The sequence below is a fragment of the Zosterops lateralis genome, assembly GCF_965231275.1.
Source record: "Zosterops lateralis genome assembly, chromosome: 6".
Taxonomy (NCBI): Eukaryota; Metazoa; Chordata; class Aves; order Passeriformes; family Zosteropidae; genus Zosterops; species Zosterops lateralis.
Genome location: NC_139761.1, coordinates 16,121,090 through 16,142,711, shown reverse-complemented (window position 1 = coordinate 16,142,711; position 21,622 = coordinate 16,121,090). Strand labels below are relative to the sequence as shown.

Sequence of the window (21,622 nt, the reverse complement as noted above, 5' to 3'; positions counted from 1 at the left end):
AAAAATTAATAACAAATGAAAGCAAAGAACCCAGAAATTGTTGGCATAAAAGGGTGGGGGTTTTTTTTGTTTTGTTTTTGTTTTGTTTTGTTTTGTTTTTGTTTTTGTTTTCATGTTTTTCAATTTCCAATGAAGAGTTTAATAAAACAGACAAGAAACACTGAACCTTTTGGTGAAAATAGTTGATTGTCCATCAAATAAAAACCAATTTGGCACAATAGTTTCTCTTAAGCTTGGGAGACCTGAGCTATTCTTAGACATGGGTACAGCTCTGGGCTTTCCTAAATCTACTGTCCCATGAGAGAAGCATGTTTGCTTTGGGTAGGTTACTCTCCTGAGAGATCCAGCAGTTCTTGCAGATCAGCTCACTGCTCTGCATGTCTCTATGTAAAAAATGCCTCATACTGAGGCAACATCAAATACTTAAGTGATAGTCATGAAAAGCTCAGTTGTGCTATCAGGACACTCAGCTAATGACAAGATACTCTATGTTTTCCCTCAGTGAGCACTAGACTTACCCGCATGTAGAACTCCCTGCCCTCATTCCCTGATTTGATTTGGAAGATGTAATAGGCTCCAGGGTAGCGAGTTGTTGCTTGCATCTGAAAAATGTCCGAAGGCACAGACCTCCCAGACACCATATCCATCACTCTGTACAGGATGGTGAAGGGCTGATCTCTGCACCCAGGGTTTTCAGCTGGACACATGCAGCGGCTAATTGTCAGAGAGAGAATTGTCATCAGGGGTTACAATTCTGTAATATTTGATTCTTCATATGCTATATAAGCGCATAAAGAAATAAACAAATAATGTTGCTGACCAGCTAAAAGAATCAATGAAACTTGTAATGGATTTTCTCACTTTTAGCATTCTCTGTGTTGATATTCTGGCATAAATCCTGCCTCCTGTTTCTTGTCTTCTTGGCCAAAATACCTTGGAATTCTCCTTAGATCACTCAAAAATGTGAACTTTCTTTGAAGGTGTACAATACTTGCTACATGTTTGTTCTGATAGTAATTTAAACTGTCCCCAAAATATTATTAGAACATTTCACTCATAGTACTACATAAATGGTAGTGATTTTTGTTTCCTACATGAGAACATACAGTAGGCATCCTGGATCAAACCAAAGCTCTAACATCAAATGCAGAGCCTTAAGGAAGAAGAGGATAGCGAGCCAAGCATACAACACTTCCACCACTAGTCTCCAGCTGTTTGTGACTCAGGGAATCCTTGAAACAAAAACAACTTCTTTGTATTTGTCAGCTATTAATGCATTTCTTATCCATCAGCTTTTCCAGCTTCCCACGTGAATGTTTGGCATCCAGAGCCCCCTGTGGCCAGGAGCTCCACAGCCCTCTTCATCTCTCTTTGCTTGGCCTCTTTCTGACTTTATCTGATGCTCTCAGCTGTTCTACTGAAAGGAGAGCAGCCACTCAATCCCTGCTCATCCTCTTCACCTATCTCAGGGATTCATATTTGACCCTGTTCATGGCTGAAGTGCTCTAACTTGTCTGTTCTTCACAAAGAAGCTATTCTATACTTTTGATCATCATCATTGCTTCTTATGAACCTTTATCCAGTTATATTTCTTTTGACAGGAGGGGAAGGAACTGCACAGTCTTAAAGAGGTGGTATACAATAGCATGTACTCCAAGGATATTCTCTACCTATTGACACTTGAAATTCTGATTGCTTTTCTGACCTCTAGTGAGTACTGCAGATCATGGAACTAGAACCCTCAAACCTCAGTTTGCATTAATTATGTTCAAATCAGTGGCCCTTATTTAATTTGTGAATTTGGGATTTTTTTAAAATTTTAAATTAATCTACACTGAAATTCATCTGCCATTTTTATTGCACAGTCATTGAGGCTTATTCTGCAATATTTTTCTACCCACTCTTTTATCTACTGTCTTCAGATACTGTTGCAGACTTTGCCCATCTCACAGTTTATTCTTTTTTGCAGGTCGCTTGTGATGGACCAAGTAGGTCCAGCTCAGACCTCTGCAGAACTTCAGTGGGAAAGTTGACAGTCTAATACTTTCTCTGTTTAATTTTTATCTTTCAGCCTCTTATTCTTCTGTTCCAGGGACTGTTCTCTGTTACTTAAGACTGCTTAATTTCCATAATAAATATGTGAGGGTCTTTTCAGAAACCTTCGGAAATGCAAAAGTACTGCATCAGTCCATGGGCCCCAGCCACATGCTGCTGATTTCTTCAGAGAACTTTAAAAATTTTGTAAAGCAGGATATCACTTTATAAAAGCCATATTGGTGGAACTGACTGTGCAAGGGTCTTTTGAGTATTTTTTCTATAACCTCCACTACTAACATAAATTTAGAGAGTGCATCTGGCACAACCCCATCAAGAGGCTCCTGGCATTACGAACACCCAATTCCTTCCACAGAAAACACAGATGCAAGGAATTCTTAGCTTTTATACTGACCACTTCTAGACATATGTCACAAATTAAGTGCAGTCCCATCTAGACATGAGTCAAAGCCACCAAACACAAAGCTCAGAGATCAAGAGTTCTGGTGCAAGCTGCTCTGCAAGAACTCTGTAGTTGGGCTCTGGGGAATTTAGATGCAGAGGATTCAGTTATTTCAAATTCCTGTTTAAGATTCTGTCATCAAGGTAGGAAAACACAGAACTAGGCAAACACTATGTGTCCACTCTTTGGCTGCCTAGTAAACAAAGCAATGTAAACACTAATAATTTTTTAAGGAAAGAAGCTACATATTAATCTCTTGCCTTTCTATAAAATATATTAAGCTACCAAGCAATTCCAGCTTATTGGGTTTAGTGAAAACACTGTGGATGAAATAATGTGGACTGCAGTTTGTCAAGATCTGTCTGGAACTGAAATATTTTAAGCCCCAGCAAATACATACAAAAATGTAAAAGAAACAGGCTATTTCTAGAAATGTAGGGTTTATTGTTTGCTTGCTCAAATTATTCCCAGTTGAGACAGTAACAGTGCTAACAGCCTCATCCAGATATACCCAATTTCTGGGCAAGGCAGATCAGTCTGTGAACTATTCAGAACTTTTAACCTTTAAGTAATAAGAAACTATTTGTATTCTGCTCTAACTATCATACAATATTTTAAAGTACTTCCCAGGCATAAACTAGTTACCATTTGCAGAAAATATTCCTCCTAATAAACAGGCTGCATTTGAGCATATATGAAGTCAGTTAGCATTTTAAGTAAATGTCTCTTATTATATCACAAGCCTTGCTGTTTTCTCAGATAACTGATATCTGTGTTTCCGGTCTAACTTCACATACATCTGAGTATGATATCATATCAGATCAGATCATATATCATATCACACTTGGTGACCTGGTAAGGAAGTGCAATTTGTTATTTTTATAAAGCTTACCAGTGGTAAATGTAACAATAGCATGTATGTATAGATTTAGACAGACTTCATGGCTATGTTGTAAAATTGTAGCTTATTTGGTTTACTGTTGATACAACTCTCACAGATAGAATTTGCTTTTGTGGCTGTGGGTATGTTACTCACTTCTCATTAATCTGGAGATAAGGCTCCTCACATCGTACTGGGTCTAAACATTTATATTCTCCTGGGATATTGAAGCATGTTTGCTGTGAAGTGCAGGTGAAGTTTCTTATTTCACATTCATTGATATCTAAAACACAAGGAATGAGAGAATGGTTAAAGCAGGGAAATACGTACAAGACACCACTCCTACAAACTATTTTCCATCTTAAAGAAGTACCCTAAAATTCATAAAACTCTTGCATTGTGACAAGTGGCCTTTTTATAACTGTCCCCTCTTTTAAAATCAGTTTTTACTCCATTGATTTCTGCTTATTAGAGTACTCCCACATGCTAAATGCTGAAAAAAAAAAAAAAAAAAAAAGAAAAGAAAAGAAAAGGAATTGGCCGCTCAAACTGTCTGACCTTAGAGAATGGGAAAAGTAGACATGTAGAGGGGAGAGCATTTGAGGTCTTTCCTGTGTAGCTGTTTCCTAGCCATTAAAGTTTTACTTAAAGCAACACACCAATTCACCTCAGCAGGAATATTCATGTGATGACAATTCTTACCAGAATTTCATAATTGGCCCCTACAAGTATTTCACTGTGCAATGCTAAGACCAAGCATCTCAATTCTTGAAAACCTCTTTCTAGACACAGGATCTATTATCTGGTCCTGGGGGGTTTTCATTAGTGCAGGAACGTTACCTTGGCAACTTCTACTGTCATCAAGCAAGTTATATCCTGAAGGACAGGTACAGTAGTAGGAACCAGGCCCGTTCACACATTCGTGCTGGCAGAGGAACTCTGAGAAGCTGCATTCGTCCATGTCTGCAGTGGTAAAACAAAGTTTAGTGTCAAAAGAGCAGTCCTGCAGGCAGGTGGCCATCCAGACTACCTGCCCATTACCTCAGCTGAAGGCTGGCACTCTCCAGCTCCCTAGAACTCTGCAGCAACCTGACAAAATGCTATACAACAAGTTCTTGTTTAAACACTTTTTTCCTAGGAAAACCAGAGCTGCTGCTGAACACAATGTATGGCTTCTATTTATTTATTTTTCTTTTCTAATACCTGTCACCAGTTGGCCATGTTTTCTTTTCTGTTTTGCGTCAGAGACGGAGATACTCTGACAACAAAGCTTCAACTGTAATTTAAAAGGAAAGACTTGGCAGTAGCTTTCTTTTTTTTGCGTGGGTTTTTTTGTTTGCTTTTTTTTTTTTTTCTTTCTTTCTTTCTTTTTTTTTTTTTTTTCCTTTCTTTTTGGAGAGCAAACTTCAATTTCCCAGGGCCATATGGGTTCCAGCAGAACTCCTGCATCCAGCCCTCTCTGTTTTATGTTTCTTAGCCTCTAGTCAGTTACTTCCAAGTCATTCCAGCAAGACTACAAGAGCACATCCCAGCCTGGGTCAGACAAACTGGAAGGCCCAACCCTCTCCCAGATACCCAGGAAGTCAGGCAGTCTGTCAAACACCTGCTTGAAAGCCAAAACCGTGCTCTTTCCCCCTTGCACTCATGAATTGACCAGTCATTGTGTCAGTCTGCAGAACTGTGCTCAAGTGAGAAAGACAAACTTCAGAGCTGCACATGGAGACATGGCTGACTGAGGGGAAAACACATGCAAAGGCACTGGGCTGAGGGAGGCTGCCACTAATCATTTCCTTATTTCTTCGTTCAGGGGAAGAAAGAAACAAAGGCCAGAGCCCCAGCCAGGAACTCCCAAGTTCTTATTCCCAGCTCTGGCATATGGACTCTCCCAGGCAAATCACTTTTACTCTTCTGACTGAATTTCTCTTTCTTCTAAATTGGGCTCAGTCCATTTATCCACTTCTGGTCGTTTGTGCAGATGGATTGGAAAGTATTTGAAGTCCAAATACATCCAAGTAGCTTTAGGGCTGAAATCAGATTATCAAAAGGGAGATGAAAGGAACTCTACACCTACATAGCCCTGTAATTGTGTGAGTTTCCCCAGTGAAACTGAAATAAACATTTTCCTGAAAATACATTGACTGAGGGCTGACTCCATAAAGCGACTGAGATGTCAGCCACCCTCTGGCATCCTAGCCCAGACCTCCAGCACACTGGATTTGTATAACTGATGCTTGGCTGCTGTTAGGTGCTGAGGGACTTTAAAGCCCTTAGGGTCCTACATGTCTGCTGTTGAGCCCACTGTGTTCCTAAACACTCCTGGCATTCTGCTGACTGTGTACGGACAGCAGGATGGTTGTCATTTCAGAGCACATCTAATGCACTTGGGAGACCTCTGTGATTAGAAAATATTGATGATGTTGGGAAGACCAGGTTGAAATCTCTGCCTCTCTCCTTGAATTGGGGCAAGAATGCCTCCCATCTGTATCCTGGGTGTCTCATAAGAGTGTTCTAACCAGGCTTTCCCTTTGCGAGCCTCAGATGTCTAGTGATTGCTGTGAAGTGGAAGAAGCTTATCCAGAGAAACTTGACTTGCTTTGTCAAACATTTTCTTGCACAAGATTGTCAGGAAAACATTTTCTGCTCTATATCTAGATGATGGAAAGACCCTTTTGCTAGCTTAGCTCTCAGACATGGGTGAGGTTCAAGCACTACCATATTGGGCATTGCAATGAACTTATTGGGTTCAGATCCCCCGGTGCCTCAGGTGAACACATAAAAACATTCAGGAGTCTAACTTAGAAGAAGAAAATCCATCAGAAAGCAGAACAATAAGTTAGGTGTTGCAGTCTAAATGTTTAACTCTTTAAACTCTTTAGATATTTCGTATTTGTTCTTTCCCTTATAACAAGGAGATTTGCAGGAAAAATGTCTTGGGAAACACTAATCATGTACACTGCATCTCACATGTCTTCTCTCTCAGAAACAGCATGTTACATCTGTTTACTGTAAATTAAAATTCAAGTATTTTCCAGTGCATTTTCCCTTCCAAGAATTATTGGCTGAATTCTCTAATTTTATCAGGCTGATGGAACAATAAGCAAAGAAATAAATTTTGCCTTCAATCAAAATAAAATAATAAAATAAAAACCAGCGAGGAAAAATTACAGTGACATAGGCACAATTTATTCTGCCGTGTGCTGAACAGGTCAGCAATAACTGTACTAAGAAATCATATATTGTTTCTGAAGTGAAGCCAGAGCCGTACAGGGGAAACTGGGGAAAGTTTCAGGCAGAAATGAGCAGTTGTTATGAGCAAGAGAAATACATACATTCAACAGACAAATGGAAAAGTGCTTTATATAAAGTATTTCTTTAATCATGGAAGAATGTTCTAGGACTATCTCTACTTGCTCTAATAAAGCTTCCTGTTCAGCATTACAAAGTGCTTTCTTATGTTTTGCTGTTACCTTGGAGCTTTTGAATATTTAGCTTATTTCTTTAAAACAATTTGTGGCCCTTCTCCACTGAGTTTTTCTGGGTATTTGGTGAGCGCTTTAGCTGGAAAGATCATATGAGTTGCAGCTATCCTGATGCTACCATGGACCAAGCCAAAAAACTTTTTAAAACTATGTACAAAACAATACCTTTGAAAAAGTAAATGTAATAGAATTAAAGAAACCAAAGCAGTAAATAAGACAGTTACCACTGCAGTTAACTCCATCAGCTTCCAGTTCATAACCAGGTTCACAGCGGCAGAGAAAAGAGCCGTAGGTGTTGACACAGGTCTGAGTGCAAGGGTTTTCACTTGTACATTCATTCACATCTATGGGAAACCAATGCCAAATTCATCAGTGACTTCTCCCCAAAGTCCATTTTCATTTGCTTTACTGCAGAGCATTTCAAAGAGATTAGCTGTACAGTCAGAATGATCTGTTCTGAAAAAATATAACCAAGCCAGTGTTGTTTATTTGGATTCAGGTTGATGCCTGGGAATAGGATGTTGGAAACACAACATGTGTGGAAGTGAGGCATTTTGGGAATGTCTTCAATAAAAAAATAACATGGAAGATGGGGATTAAATTTTTGGTACAAATGTTTGTGTCCTTATCCTGCAATTTGAAAACCATTGAACCAATATTGTCATAACAGATGTGAGAAAAAAATGCAGCAGGATTTAAGATAAAGATAAGATAATGCAATGATGAGGGTCCTTATAGAAACCTCAGGCTAAGGCAAATGCAATATTTTTTGCTTTGTAGGACATTAAAAACTTCTGGGCATCATTAGCACAGGCCTTCTCCTGCAGCATGTGGGAAGATGCTCCTTGCTGCTTTGCTAGGGAGACTGTGAAGAGATTTTGTTGACTTTGAGGTAGCACATCACAGCAAAAGGTGGTCTAATGCTTAGTACTCCAGTCTGGATCTTGAGACACTTTGATTTACTGGTCTGACAAAGGTTTTCTGTCTCAGCTGGGTCACACAACCTCAGATTTTAATAGTAAACTCAGTGCCTGAACACTTGGTAATTCCACTGAATTGAGTGAATTGAAGTTTGGGCCTCTATGCATATTTCTCCTGATACACCAGTCATGTTACACCTTCAAGGTACTGTGAAACTACAGAAACATCTGTCTGACAAACCTATGAACATTTTCAAAAGCAATGCTGGGAATGTTACTTGTGTTCTAAAAACCAGGCAAGTTTTAAGGGTGTGGCTGAGGAGGGACCAAAGACTTCAGCCATGGTTTTCCATACACGTACCTTGGCACGATCTCCCGTCGTCATTCAGGGTGAAGCCTGGGTTGCACGTACAGGAGTAGGAGCCGGGCACGTTGGCACACAGCTGCTGGCAGTAGCCATAGCGACATTCATCTATATCTGTGGGTGGGAAGGATGGAAAGTAGAGTGGTCTGCATTTTCACATGAGATAAAGAGCAGCAAGCACACTGAACCAACAGTACTGATAACACAGAAATAACCCAGCACGCTGGTCATGGATGTAACAGCCAAACTTCCAGGCATTCAGACATGGAGTTATAGTTAAAATATACCTCTCCTCAGCAGAATGTGGTAATATGGTTTTATCCACATCTGACATCTACCAGTGGGTCTGATGAATTGATTGTCATTGCTGTAATCTTCAGTTTAAATTAGGCAGCCCAGTTTGTTCCTTTAAGCAGCTCACTCAAAGGGTACCTGACAGCTGGCACAGGCTGCCAGCACAACCACAGCCAACATTGCAGCAAAATTTTGTCAGAATCAAAATAGAAAACTTCTTTGCCTCCACATATACCAAAACTTCTCACTGGAACAGCAGTGTTTGTTATTACAGGCTTCTTTTTTAAGTGAGGATATTTTTGAAAGATTTTCTTTCCAAATAGTCACATTCTCTTTTTATATGAATTTTTAACTGACAAATTACAGACTGTAGAAACAGTTAGTTTAATGCCAAAATAGCAGTTTAGGCTGAATTGTAGCATTAGCAATGCATTCAACTGAGTGCTATGAGCACAAGAAAATGCTCTAAAATATGTAAGATGGTAAGTGCTAGAAGATTTTTGCTTCAGAACTAAAAAACTAAAATGAAACAGCTGGAACAGTTGTCCTTTCAAAGCCTTAACATTTCCTTTGGTATCAACTGGCTTTTGATTTATGGAGATTTTTTAAAATGGCTGCTTTAAAGCTTTGAAGCTAAATTTATGCAATAGAAAATATTATATGCAGTCAACAAGATAACCTAAAGGCCAGGTCAGTGGTGGTGAGTACATCAGCAGCAGGCTTCACCAAATCCTGCAAAAATAACACAGGTTTTAAGTAAATTAATACCTCATTGCACTGACACAATGCATTATGTTAAGTACATGCTTTGTCTTTTGCAGGACTGTTATCTCAAGAGTGCTACATTTTGAGGATAAGGACATCTACAGGGCTGCTTCTTGTGGGTGGGTTGTGTGGGTACTGCTGCACTGGCTCCTCTGTGTAAACTTTACAGGATAGTTGCAACAGATAGAAGTGTAGGTTTTTGTAACGGTGATTTACTAATGGTAATTGGTAATTCCACTGAATTCCACTGCACTACTAACAGTGCACAAAAAAAAAAATAAATCTGTCTCTAAACCCCAACTTGGCCCTCTAATTACAGTAAATACTCCTTTACTGCCTTATGGCAGCAAAAATCACTTCTCCAAAGCCAGTATAAAGTATGGAAAACTGAGACTTCTTTGAAATTCAAGGGAAAATATAGCAGCTCCAAACCAAATTTGCTTTTCCTTTTTCGCATTCCTTGCAATAATCCACCCCATGATTACTTAAATAGGCCAATACAATACTGGGACATTATTCCTTATTTTAAATAGGATAAGCAGGTACTCAAATCATCAATGCAGCCATTTCAGTTCTCTGCTATAACCATCAAGCAGAAGAGTATTTTAGATCTATGTTCAAATCCTGAATGCTGCACACAACCCTTTCATTTGGCCTGTATCTGGGAGAAGTAAATGGGCAACAGAACAGGTGATGCAGAGCAGAATCTGCCTTCCTTCCCTCCCTCATCCCCACCCTATCACACATGCCTGCACATTCCCCAGCACAAGAGTTTTTTCCCAAGAGAAGTTGATTTATCATAGATTAAGGAGCAGAGGCCTTGGAGACTTCTTATCTGAGGGGGACTACAAGACATTGGCTCCCTGAAGTAGCAATGGCTGCACAGACCCCAGCTTGGACAGGGCTCAGCCTGGTGTGTGCCAGGGGAATTACAGAGCAGCTGTTTGCAGTAGTTAGGAAAGCAGCCATGAATGAGTCCTTCATGGAATTGCTACTTGGGAGGAGAAAGCTGGAAAAAAACTGGAGATGCTCCAGGGACAAATGGGCAGGGAAAGCCATTCTCCTACTAGTGGAGGTGTGATGGGATGGTGCTGCTCCACAGAGCTGGCACCAAACAGCCTGCACTGCAGGGAAAAAACTAGTAATGGGCACATTTTCCTAAAAAAAGTTGTAGGCTGATTCCTAGGTCCTACCTGTGTACCTAAAATTAATGTCTACATCATCATCCAATGAGCATGTCAAGTAAGGGGAAAGGGCTGGAGGAGAGGAGAGATGGAAGGTTTGTTTTCCTGAGCTGTTTGTTGAGTGATGTTTTTTTCAAAAGGACTGAACTAAAAGGATGAACAGCACATCACTGCAAGGAAAATAATAAAATTTAAATAAAATTGCATGGAAGATTGTGAAATGGCACCCAGTTCAGAGGTAATTTTTTCTCATCCCCAAACAAAAGAATTGGTTGACTAAGGATTTATTGTCTGTTCCATTTCTTGGTATCAAATATGAATCCCTTCAGATCCACACTGCCACAGTAAGGAAAGCACAGGTCTGTTTGGGAAAAAGTCTTTATGCACACATGCTTGCAATTGATCTTACATGAAAGGGAATCCTTCAGACTGGGAATATGAAAAGCCCAGTTATTACACTATTATGATGCTATTCATAAGGCATTTACATCTACAGTTTTTTTCCATGAGGGACTCACTCTGCCAGACATCTCATTGGCACTTACACAGACAAAAGACAGTTTCCACATAGCTGAAGGTTTAACTGTGCACTTGACAAAAGTGCTTAGTGACATTATTTCAGGGAGTAACAGGTACACATACTCAGATACCAAATCACATGAGGATTTTACCTAAACACTGGCCTTCTAACAGCCAGTAGCCTTCAGTGCAGGAGCAGGTATAGCCCCCCTCAGTATTTATGCAGATCTGAGTGGGGTTACACTGGTGAGAATCTGAAGCACATTCATCCACGTCTGCAACAAAGAAATACAGAAAGAAAATGTTAGAAATAGCAACAACAAAAGATTTTTCATATTGTACAGTGTGTACACTGCCTCTGTGCAAGGAATCAGAGCTTGGAAGACTAGAGAGAATGTCCATAACCTGAAGGAAAATTCACAATAATAAATGTCTGAGGGCAGTGAGAACTGAGGATCAAATCTCTCAGTTTTGCAGGTGACCCAGTATTTCAGTTTTTCTTCTCAAGGAAAGTCTCTCATTATCTCAAACTTCTTGTTATTTTCACATTTTCTACGTCACTGAGCTGGGATTTCCGTGCTACAGGACAGTGTTCAGTCCTAGGGAGAGGCTGCTGAAAGGCTTGTACAACCCCACTGAAAAGTGAGAGATGAGGGGGAGTTTGAGAGATGTACAAACACAACTCAGAGACAAAAAAATTTACTTCCTACCTCACCAATACAGACCATCTCACTGTAATTTTTCAGACAGAAAGTTCAAACAAATATCTACCTTTACCTGACCAAAAAAATTTATACTTCCCTGGAATCAATTTCCTGACAATTATACTATTTTCTTTTAATTTTCCCCCCCAATCTTTATTTGGTTTAATGTATTTGGGTTTTTATTACAACCCCTTAGGGTGTTTTTGTTGTGGGGTTTTCCCCCTCCTTTTTTATTTTTTTTTTTTTTTCCCAAAGGAGGTAAATAGCATTCCTATACTTATATAAGCCAGGACCCTGGAACATAACTGAATAAAAATGCCGTTCAGAGTCAGAAGTTCATTTTGAATCACTTGCTCAATATCTTCCCTGATGTTTCATGCGTCAGGTTTGCCTCTAGATGTCAGAAATGGAAATGCCAAAAGATAAATTGTGTCATTTTTCCAGCCAACCTAAATTTCAATGTTTTATTTATTGATACTTAAACTATTTTTTATTCCAGCATACTGTGCACTGGCCTTTGCTGAAGCACTATGTCATCCTAGCAATGCTACTCCTTTGATCCTCCCCTGATTCTTATTAACCCAGACTTTGTAAGGTCATGACTGGAAGTATCTCACCAATGCCCTGGGCTGGAGCAGGCAGCAGAATTACATCTCTGTATCTGACCCCAAGGCAGCAAGCACAGCCAGTCAGCTGTACAATCCTAGCAGTCATGAAACAACTGATCCAGTCTACCACAGCAGCATTATCTAACATGTTCAAATATATAAATAAATACATACATATTATACTTATGGAGAGAGTTTAAAGTTTTTATGTTGCCAACATCTATAGTGGAGCAATTTATGGTGAGTCAAAGCTGGTAAGATAACAAGAGGGGCACAATTAGAGGTAATTAACTCTGTCAGAAATTGGTTCCCATGTATTTATTGGCCAGATGGAGGTTGGCAAAATGGTGGGGGAAGTGGGAAAAGAGTAAGATAACAAGTCTAGACTATATAGGTCCATAAATATGTTGTTCAGTTCAGCAATTGCTTCTGTGATTGGGCTGAAAAATCTGCATCCTCCCTTCATAGCATATCACACATAATTGTTGTATCTGAACAGAGATTTTATCTAACCATAAATTTAATAACAATGACACTAATGTTTTCTAAATGAAAAAGCTTTCTATTTGTCATGCTTGCTTATTGTTTTAGGAGTGGTACCTTGGGATCTGGCCAATTCTGCTTTTTCTAGTCCTCACTAAGCTTAAAAAGGAGATTTTAATTTTCCCTGTTCCCTGCTTCCAGTAATATTAATAGTGAAGCAAAGTGAAAACAAAATGAGGGCCATGGTCTCACCACATATGGTAGCAAGACTGTTTGAAGACAGCAGATCCTCCACTCCTCTGTGGTGCATTTTTCTTGCAGGGGTACAATATCCTCTGCTTAAAGCTATGGGTGGCTGCGGGATTGGTTTGTTCCCAAGTCATCCTTGTAGCAGTTACTTGAGCTCCACTCCAGAGAAGTAAGACATTGATCCTCTTCCATTACAAGCAGATTTACTGGCTTACTCCCAGTCTTCACCTTTTGTGATAGTATTGGAAACAAATTTCCATTTGAATGCAACAATTTTTACAATGGAGGCCTCCTGTGGACTTTCTGCCAGAAAACCTGAAGATCTTGCGGTTGTCTATGAAGAACACCTTGACTCCTCACATCTTGCACTGAATAGTACTATGGTGACTTCACTAAAGACGTTTTATACAACTGACAGGTATAAACAGCTTTACTGGTAGCAGCAAATATTTTTGGTTGGGCCTGAGTGCACACACCCAGTTCTGTATTTCATGTCTGGCATTCTCTAAGATTGCCCCTTACCACAAGGTGCCATTAAACTCTGACTGACCCAGCCAATACAATCAAAAAAAAGTATTTTTGGCAAGTAGCCTTCACAGTTGAAACAGGTAGTATAATCCCAAGATATCTGCCCCAGATTATTCCCATTATATGGGCTCACTAAGTGAGAGCAGATATCTGTGCACTAAAAAAACTATTGGTGCAAAAATTGTCCAGACATTAGGTATCTTCTTGAAGCATATCAGACCTGGGAGGCATAGGGTGTCTTGCTCAGTCTATTTACACTGTGCAGCATAAAGTACCAGCAGATGTGGTTGGTAAAGTCAAAACTAGACATTTGGGAGGGAAATTTAAAAAAAAAAAAAAAACAACGCAAACAACCCCAGATTATTTCTACTGGGGATAAAATTAGCCATAGAACTTCAAGAGATTTCTTATGATGGATAGAAGTTATATCAAAACACTTCCACGGCATTTTTATTTGAATGGAAAATTGCAAGAAGTTGCAACTGGAACATGACAATCCATCATGTTTCTTTGTCTGGTAGCATATCTTATTTCTCTCCCTTTTAGCATAAATCTTAGATGTCTTCATGTTCTGGGACTTCAAAGCTTATTTGTACTACCTCTGCCTCTGTGATGGGTCATACACAACACTTGAGCAAAACTGTGATGCTAATTGTACATGATAATAGATTTCCAATAGTTTTGTAGGTTCAAAGCAGATAAGACAAATTCAGAGAATAAAAAACTACAAGGCCTACTCAATGCAAGGATAGTGCATGTGCCTAAGAAATCCCTGAGGTGCATTTTTCTGAAGTTTGGAAGAGTGTGTCTGATGCAGCACAACTTGTGTCAGTCTTCACCATGGACAGAAATATTGCAATGAGTTGTCATCTGAACCCCCAAAGTAAAGTCTAATTAGCTAGAGAGCAGAAGAGTTATTAAAAGGGAGCATGCTAGCAAGAAACCCTAGAAACCCCACTGCCCTCCATTCAAGATGTTAACAAATTGTGATATTTTATGATCTCAGCATCAGTGCCATGAAAGTATCAGATGCTGTCACCTGTCACTGATAATCCAAGGATGGTTTTCACTATACCAAACCTGCTTTTAGTATATTTCATCATCAAGATCCTTAGAAAATCTTACCTGCATCCAAACAACAAGACTAGTCTTCAATAATATCTACTGTTAAGGGATGCCTTGTGCGATTTTGGCTAGATGACTCAGTATGTGCCAACAAAGAATTGCCATGAGGTGGATTGGGAAGGAAATACAAATTAGATCTGTCCTCAGTGAAGACAGACTAAAGTATCTGGTGGTTACTGTGCAAGACAAGGAATCAGCACAGATACACTGACCACACTGTAGCTCATGGGCTGAGAATTTATCTTTTGGGAACTCTTTCTTGCCTTTCATCTTCCATCACCCTGCTTCCTATTTGAAAAACAGGGACTACAAAATCCATAAAAATCCTTTATCTCTGCCACAGTCCAGTCTCCTTCATTGTTTAGCACCTAAAACTCTTCAGGACAGGGCTTGCTCTCTTCTGTACAAAACCTGTTCACAGTGAGTCTATTTTTATTTGATGCTTTCCAATCCTAATACAAATCAAACTGGACTACAAAACCCTGCAATATCCCACCTGGTGATAAATACCAGTGCACCAGGATTTTAATAAGGAAATTCAAGATTAAAGAACTAAAGGACAAGCCTTTGACCAACAAAACAGAAACAGGAGCAGGTCACAGACTCTTCTGTCTTGTAATCTCTCATGTACAACCTGCCTCTGTTATATGAACATTTCAAGATACCACATTTTTAGAAATTTTATGCAGACTCATTGGCTAGTGAGATCTAAAATAAAATATTAACCATCATTCTGAAAGCATTATGTTCTGCTAGAGGACTTCGGAAGCATTGAAGTTCCTTTTAGCTAAATTCTGTGGTACTCAGAATGTTGCTGCTCTATCCTAATGTTGCATGGAACCTCAAAGATTCCAGTAGTTGCTGAGGCAAGAAGAGAACTATTGATGTAGTCCATTGCAAATTAGAAGATTTATCTGGCTTACCCTTACAGACAGGACTGTCAGTATTGCTGTGAAATTACATATGAAAAAAGTGAGGATGTTAAAGGTTGTCACACCTAATAATTTTGAACAAAATTCAGATTTTCCCAAATGACTAGTGATTCTGGATTACTCCTTGGAGAGAGCAGTTGTTCAGCACTTTGAAAGCACACTATAGAACCAAGGCAGGATATATGGATCACTGTTCAAAACTTCTCCTGACAAGGATACTTTGCCAAAGCTGTCTTTAGTTGTTTCAGCTCTTGATTATCCTGTGGTGTGCTATTAAATTAGCAGTCGTCTATATCCTCTCACCCATCCTTCCAGTTGATGTATTCACTTCACTTATCCATCCTTCCAGTTGCTGTATTCACATTACTGCTCCCACAGCTAATTCCAAAGGCAGAAGTTCAGGCAGGATTCCAGACAAATTAAAATCTGACTTGAAGTGGGAATGATTCCCTTTGTTACTTCCAAGATGAATACTGAGAGCAACCACATGGCCCATCCAGACAACTGCTCTCTGCCTCCTAAGAAATACCACCTACAATGAGCAGAGCCTCATGGCTCCAAGCCATGAGTTTTAAAGATCTCTGGGTTACTGACAGAATAAGAGAATAGGTAGGTGGCATCTCCAGATCATTTTGTAAGGAAACGTGCTGCAAGAGTCGAAGCCTGAACACTCCAAATTAACCACATCCCTCTCTCTTAGATCAGTGTGTTTGCCTCAAAAAATTATGTCTGTGGTGGTTTGGTTTAGCAGCTCTGGGGTGTGATGTTGTCTTTACTTGACATTTTGACAAGAAGTGAGGTGGCTGGGGCAATGAGATTTCATTTGGGGATTACAAGGGTGGAGAAAGGTTTTTTTTTTTGTATTTCTGGCTGCCTGCCTGCCTTTTGTAGGATGCGATGTGCTGATGCTTTGTTTTTATTGGTACAGATTGTATTTTTAATGGATGGCAGGATGCCTGGTGACTGGATAGATATAATTTACAATGTCAAAATAAATACATGAACTAATTGTGTTTAGCATGCAAATTACTGGCTTTGTGTTTTATTTTCTGTAAAAGCTAATATTAATGGATATTAGTGGATTCTTTAGAATTTAGACACATCACAGAACAATGAATGAAATTTTTAATTCACAGCTCATAAATTAAAGAAAAAAGAAATAATTTAAAAGCCATGCATACACAAAAAAAAGGGGCAACATATTAACATAGAAAGGAAACCTATATTAATATAGACAGGAAACCTAGATATGAAACGGCAGCACTACACTACATCTCACCAGCGAGGCTAATTCTTATCAGGAGATCTTTTTTTGGTACTGACTCATGTCTACCAAGAATGCAGGACTGAGACCACTCTTATTTGTATCAATAATATTGCAAGAAATCACAGCATAAAAAGAAAACCAATACTCTAACCCATTGAATTAAGACCAGACATATCCTGTACTTCTCAAACCAAAGAGATTAAGACTAGAAGTTTAATAATATCAAAAGAGAAAGATAAATGTGAAATTCTGAGGATCTGGTTTTGGCCTACTGTTTTCCATATTTGTAATAAAATGCAGATGATCACAAGCTGGTGGAGTTAAGAACTAAAATGTCAAATAAAGTCTTACATGAAAGTATTTTTGCAAGGCATAGTGGGAACATTTGAAAGTGCTTTTCAGGACAAACAAATGCCAGGTCATATATCAAGAGTAAAAAATGTAGGTCAAAAAAATAACTCTGGGGTTGTTACAGATAATCATTTGAACATGAACTTATCCTGACATGATGTTGCTGAAAAGACATGCATAACCATGAGAACACTGAGTAGACACAGGAAATTGTTCTTACCACTATACATTGCATTAGTGCAATAATTACTGAAATACATTTCTGATGTCAACACTTCAAAAACTAATATTGCAAAGAGATACCAAGAGATTCCAAAGAGTTATTCCAAGCCAGGAAAATTTATCTTAGAGCAAGATAATGGTCCATTTAGTAATCTAATATTTAAGAAAAGGTTCAAGGTATATTTGCTTATGATCTGTAAGCATCTTCATGGAAACTATGTTCTTATCTGGAAGTGGTCGCTAAAGCAAAAAACAATGAGATATAATTCAGTCTTTAGAAGACAAATTCAAAATAAAAATAAGACACATGCTATAATGCTTCTGATTAAGCATCTGAAAAACATAATAAAGAACATGGTAGATGGTGTATGAAATGTCAAAATTTCCAGTAGTTACTGAAGCAGAAAAAGAATTATTGACGTATTCAGTGGAAAATGAAAATAATTATCTGGCTTTCACACCTCTTCTTACCCTTACAGACAAGACTGTGAGTATTGATGTGAAATTACATATGAAAAAAATTAGGATGTTAAAGATCGTTGCTGTATTTTAGGGCTTTATACCTCAACAGTATTTATTCTTTCAAACAAGCTTAGCAAAAAACTGTGTCTTCAAAACACCATTTGATGGGTAAGGCTCTGTGTCCTGGATCACAAAAAATACAAATTATGTGGTCAAAGCGGCATCTTACAATATTCACTGAATAATTTAACATCTTTCAATGTTTAGCTATTTTTATCTATATCCATGACCATCATACCTGAGATTTTCTGTTTGCCTTACCTCATTTTCCATTTCCTAGGCCATTAGGAAATCTAACTGAGCCAGTAAAAGTACTGAAAATGGGGATAGGAATTTGCAAAGTTCTTCCAAATGATTTTTCCATTGCAAATATTTAAATGTGAGCATATGCATTTTTTTATTTTTTATTTGTTCCTTAATCAATAAAACTGATTTTTTTTTTGTGAAAGAAATTGTACCTCTAATGCTTTTAGTAACTTCAAAAATATGTGGAAATCATAGAAAATGTTACTAACATTTTTTTGCTAGATGTTAAGTCACCAGCCTAAATATGTTGAGCATGCCAACAACCTTCCTTTCAGTACAGACAGAGTGATTGCTTCCTTATGAAAGATGAACAAAATAAAAGAGGAAGAATCCAAGCTATTACCACAGACAATTTGTTGAATCAAAGAGCCTCAAGAGGACTAAACTGCAGGTTAGAGGATGTGGTCATGCAGGAAGTAGTAAATTTTTCAACAATCTAAGTAACTTTACGAGGTGGATAGCTATGGGAAGAAGCCAACAGACAACAGGAGAAGGAGCAGAGGTTTTTAGGAACTGGGAGCATCTGCCCTCTGGATGGTGTGTAAGCAAAGACACTGCCTTTCTTCTGCTCAGAAAGAAAAGGATTGTGCAGAAACAGGACTTTGTGCATTGAAAAATACGAAGGAAACAAAGTCCTTAAGATCAACTCATCAGTTCAGAGAGTTTTCAGACCCCTTCAGGTAGGAAAAGATTTTCTTGACAAAAAAGCTACTTTTAAGCAAAAAAAAAAAAAAAAAAAAAAAAAAAAAAAAAAAAAAAAAAAAAAAAAAAAAATCTTGGTACTTTTGGCCATGTGGTTAAATACCACATGACAGAGTAAATGCACAGAGTGGAAAGTTTACCAAGGAAGTTCCATCCCAAGGACATGATTTGCACCTGCCCCAACAGGAGCAAGGGAGAATATTGTCCTTCAGTCCATCCACCGGTGTTGAAAGTGGTGGGGTCTGTGACTGTGCTTTTCCCTCCACAGGTGTGGTCTGTGCTCGGGGCACTGTGACTGTTCCACTCCCTCCACAGCACCTCCTTTCCCAGCTGGCTGACAATGGAATAACAGCACTAGCAGAGAGCTGTCATGGAAGGATGTGGGCTTATCATCTCTGAGCTAGAACCACACTCTCGGAGACTATGACAATTAGAAGTGAAATTCTGCTTGGACTCTGTGATGAAGGGGGAAGCCAATGTGGACAGCAGATTTCCAAGACAATATGCTTTTGGCAATGTGTGCCGTTTCGCAGATGGGCTGTTACATTTTGTTCTCTTTGGAACGTATTTAGCATGCATGACTTCCTTTCTTAAGTAATGAATTCTGATAATCATGCTACAAATTTCTGTGGGTCACAGTAGTAGCTATGGCTGTGTTTCCTTCTTTTGATCAGCCATTGACAAAAGTGGGTATGTTTTTGCCATCATGATTATTTGAGAGCCGCTAGCACCATGGGGTTCAACACAGTAATACTGAAGATTAATTTGACAGTTGTGAGAGCACAGGTCTTGCAGACTTGAAAATGTTTGCCATGGAAAATCTTCTTCCCTCTTTTACAAGGAGGTGTGGGTGATTTTGGGGCCCTATGTCTTTATTTTATTCTGTCTCTGTTTTAGTCCCACTGTTTTACTGTCACAACCCCAGGAGCTAACCTGGCTCTTAAGATGCAACGTCGTTCTGGAAGAGAGGCTTGAAGCTGACAGCTCGTTCCAGAACCTCTGTCTGCTCAAACACTAAAGCTCATTCAGTCATTTATAACCCTCAGGGCTCCATTTTAAAATAATACAAATATTGGATGTCTGTTTTTTATAGGCATAATTGCAGGCCAGGACTAAACATCCGAGCTCAGTAACATGGGTATCAGTTCCAAGATTACTTGGAACAGAGCACTTTCCCCAGACTTCTCCCCCATTCCTTATTTGGACACTGAAAAATAATTTCCTCAGTAGTAGATTTTTACTCAGTGAAATCACATGTTTTCTCAAAACTTTTTTTTTCTCAAGATAATTACATTTGATAAGAAAAGGGAAGAAATAACAATGCCACATTCCTAAAGTGCAGACTGAAGCCAAATTCAAACTGCTGCTGTGTGGGGTCAGTGTTTTTTCCAAGGACAACTGACCCCGCTGAGCTTGGACACAATCCAAGATCAACTCCCTAAACACCTGTTTAATTGCATATTTCACTGTCTGAGGACTGGTCATTGATTGCTGAATTAATTTTCTATCTGCATCTCATATGCATTAGGTTATTGGCTGATGGCTAAACAAGGATTAAAGCAGGTTTTTTTCACACAGAGGGTCTGGAAATGGATACTAAATAAGTGTGAGGCATGAATCTGTAATTCTGCTCCCTCTGCCTGGTATGAACATTGCTCAACATATGTCACAGGTTCTAGGTCTCCTGCCAGCTATCCAAGCCTTTCCTTAGTGAGCGCACTTTTCACATTACTCAAGGATGATAAACAACAGCTAAACTGTGAAGGACTTTGCTCTTTGAACATAGTTCTAGTCCTGCTTTTGTGGCTGAGATTGACAGGACAGCCATGCAAAGAAGTGCATAGCAAGGGGACTAAAGGGCCAGCAGCCTCTCCCCTCTCTGCTCAGAACAGACCTGCTCATGGTTCATACACTTGGCATCACCTGCATGACCACAGATCCTCACTCTCACCAATTCCCAGGGCTCCCTGTTGGTACAAGATCACAGCCTCTTGTGTGGACTATGCCTGGTGTCCCATGAGAGCTTTTGCACAAATGCACAGTCAGTATGCTGACTCCGGGATCAAAAAAAAAGACAAGCTACTAATGTCAACCAAGAGCTTTGCTTAAAGATGGAAAGTCCATGGACTGGAGCATAACTGTATTCTCTTGATTCATGATTTCCTGCTGCAGGTTCTGCACATCTTATGAAATGCAGGATCAGTGCCTGTGATTTGGGAATCTCAGTTATTTCCCTGCTGCCCTTATTCTATGCCAAATAGCTGCAGTATAGCAGAACAGGAGTGACCCAAGTACCCTGCTGAAGTGAGGTAGACACATTACTTTTCCACTGATGACACTGAACCTGCTGAATTAGGAGGTACAAAGAAGTTTTTGTTCAAGATGGTTTTATCTTCATTATCAGGGGATACATTTTTCAGCTGAGTAAATAAAGTATTATTGTGGTTTCTCAAAATTACCTATTTTGTATGACCACATACTACTCTGTGATCTGCTGGTAGGGTGGTAATAGGAGCTAGTGAGCTTTTACTGAGAATACCCCCAGCTGCTGGGAGGTTACCTAAGTAGCACTTTCTATTGCAATGGAAACAACAAATGTGAAGCCAGAGCCAGGAAATGCACACTCAGAAATAAGAAAAAATATCCTTATAATCATCAGTTTGTTGCATGATATGATATAGTCTCATGCAAGAACCTCTAGAGAAGGCATATAAAATTTTA

At 39.1% G+C, this 21,622-nt stretch overlaps 1 protein-coding gene across 2 annotated transcripts in view; it reads right to left on the bottom strand.

Moving 5' to 3' along the window:
- FBLN5 (fibulin 5) overlaps positions 1-21,622 on the bottom strand; it is a 51,560-nt gene that overhangs the window by 7,216 nt on the left and 22,722 nt on the right. For both annotated transcript variants that reach the window (XM_083863492.1, XM_083863493.1), the window contains 6 exons: positions 11,055-11,177; positions 8,138-8,254; positions 7,081-7,200; positions 4,218-4,340; positions 3,534-3,660; positions 519-714 (listed from right to left, as the gene is read on the bottom strand). In XM_083863492.1, coding sequence (XP_083719618.1) covers positions 519-714; positions 3,534-3,660; positions 4,218-4,340; positions 7,081-7,200; positions 8,138-8,254; positions 11,055-11,177 — 806 coding nt within the window. The remainder of the gene's footprint in view (positions 1-518; positions 715-3,533; positions 3,661-4,217; positions 4,341-7,080; positions 7,201-8,137; positions 8,255-11,054; positions 11,178-21,622) is intronic.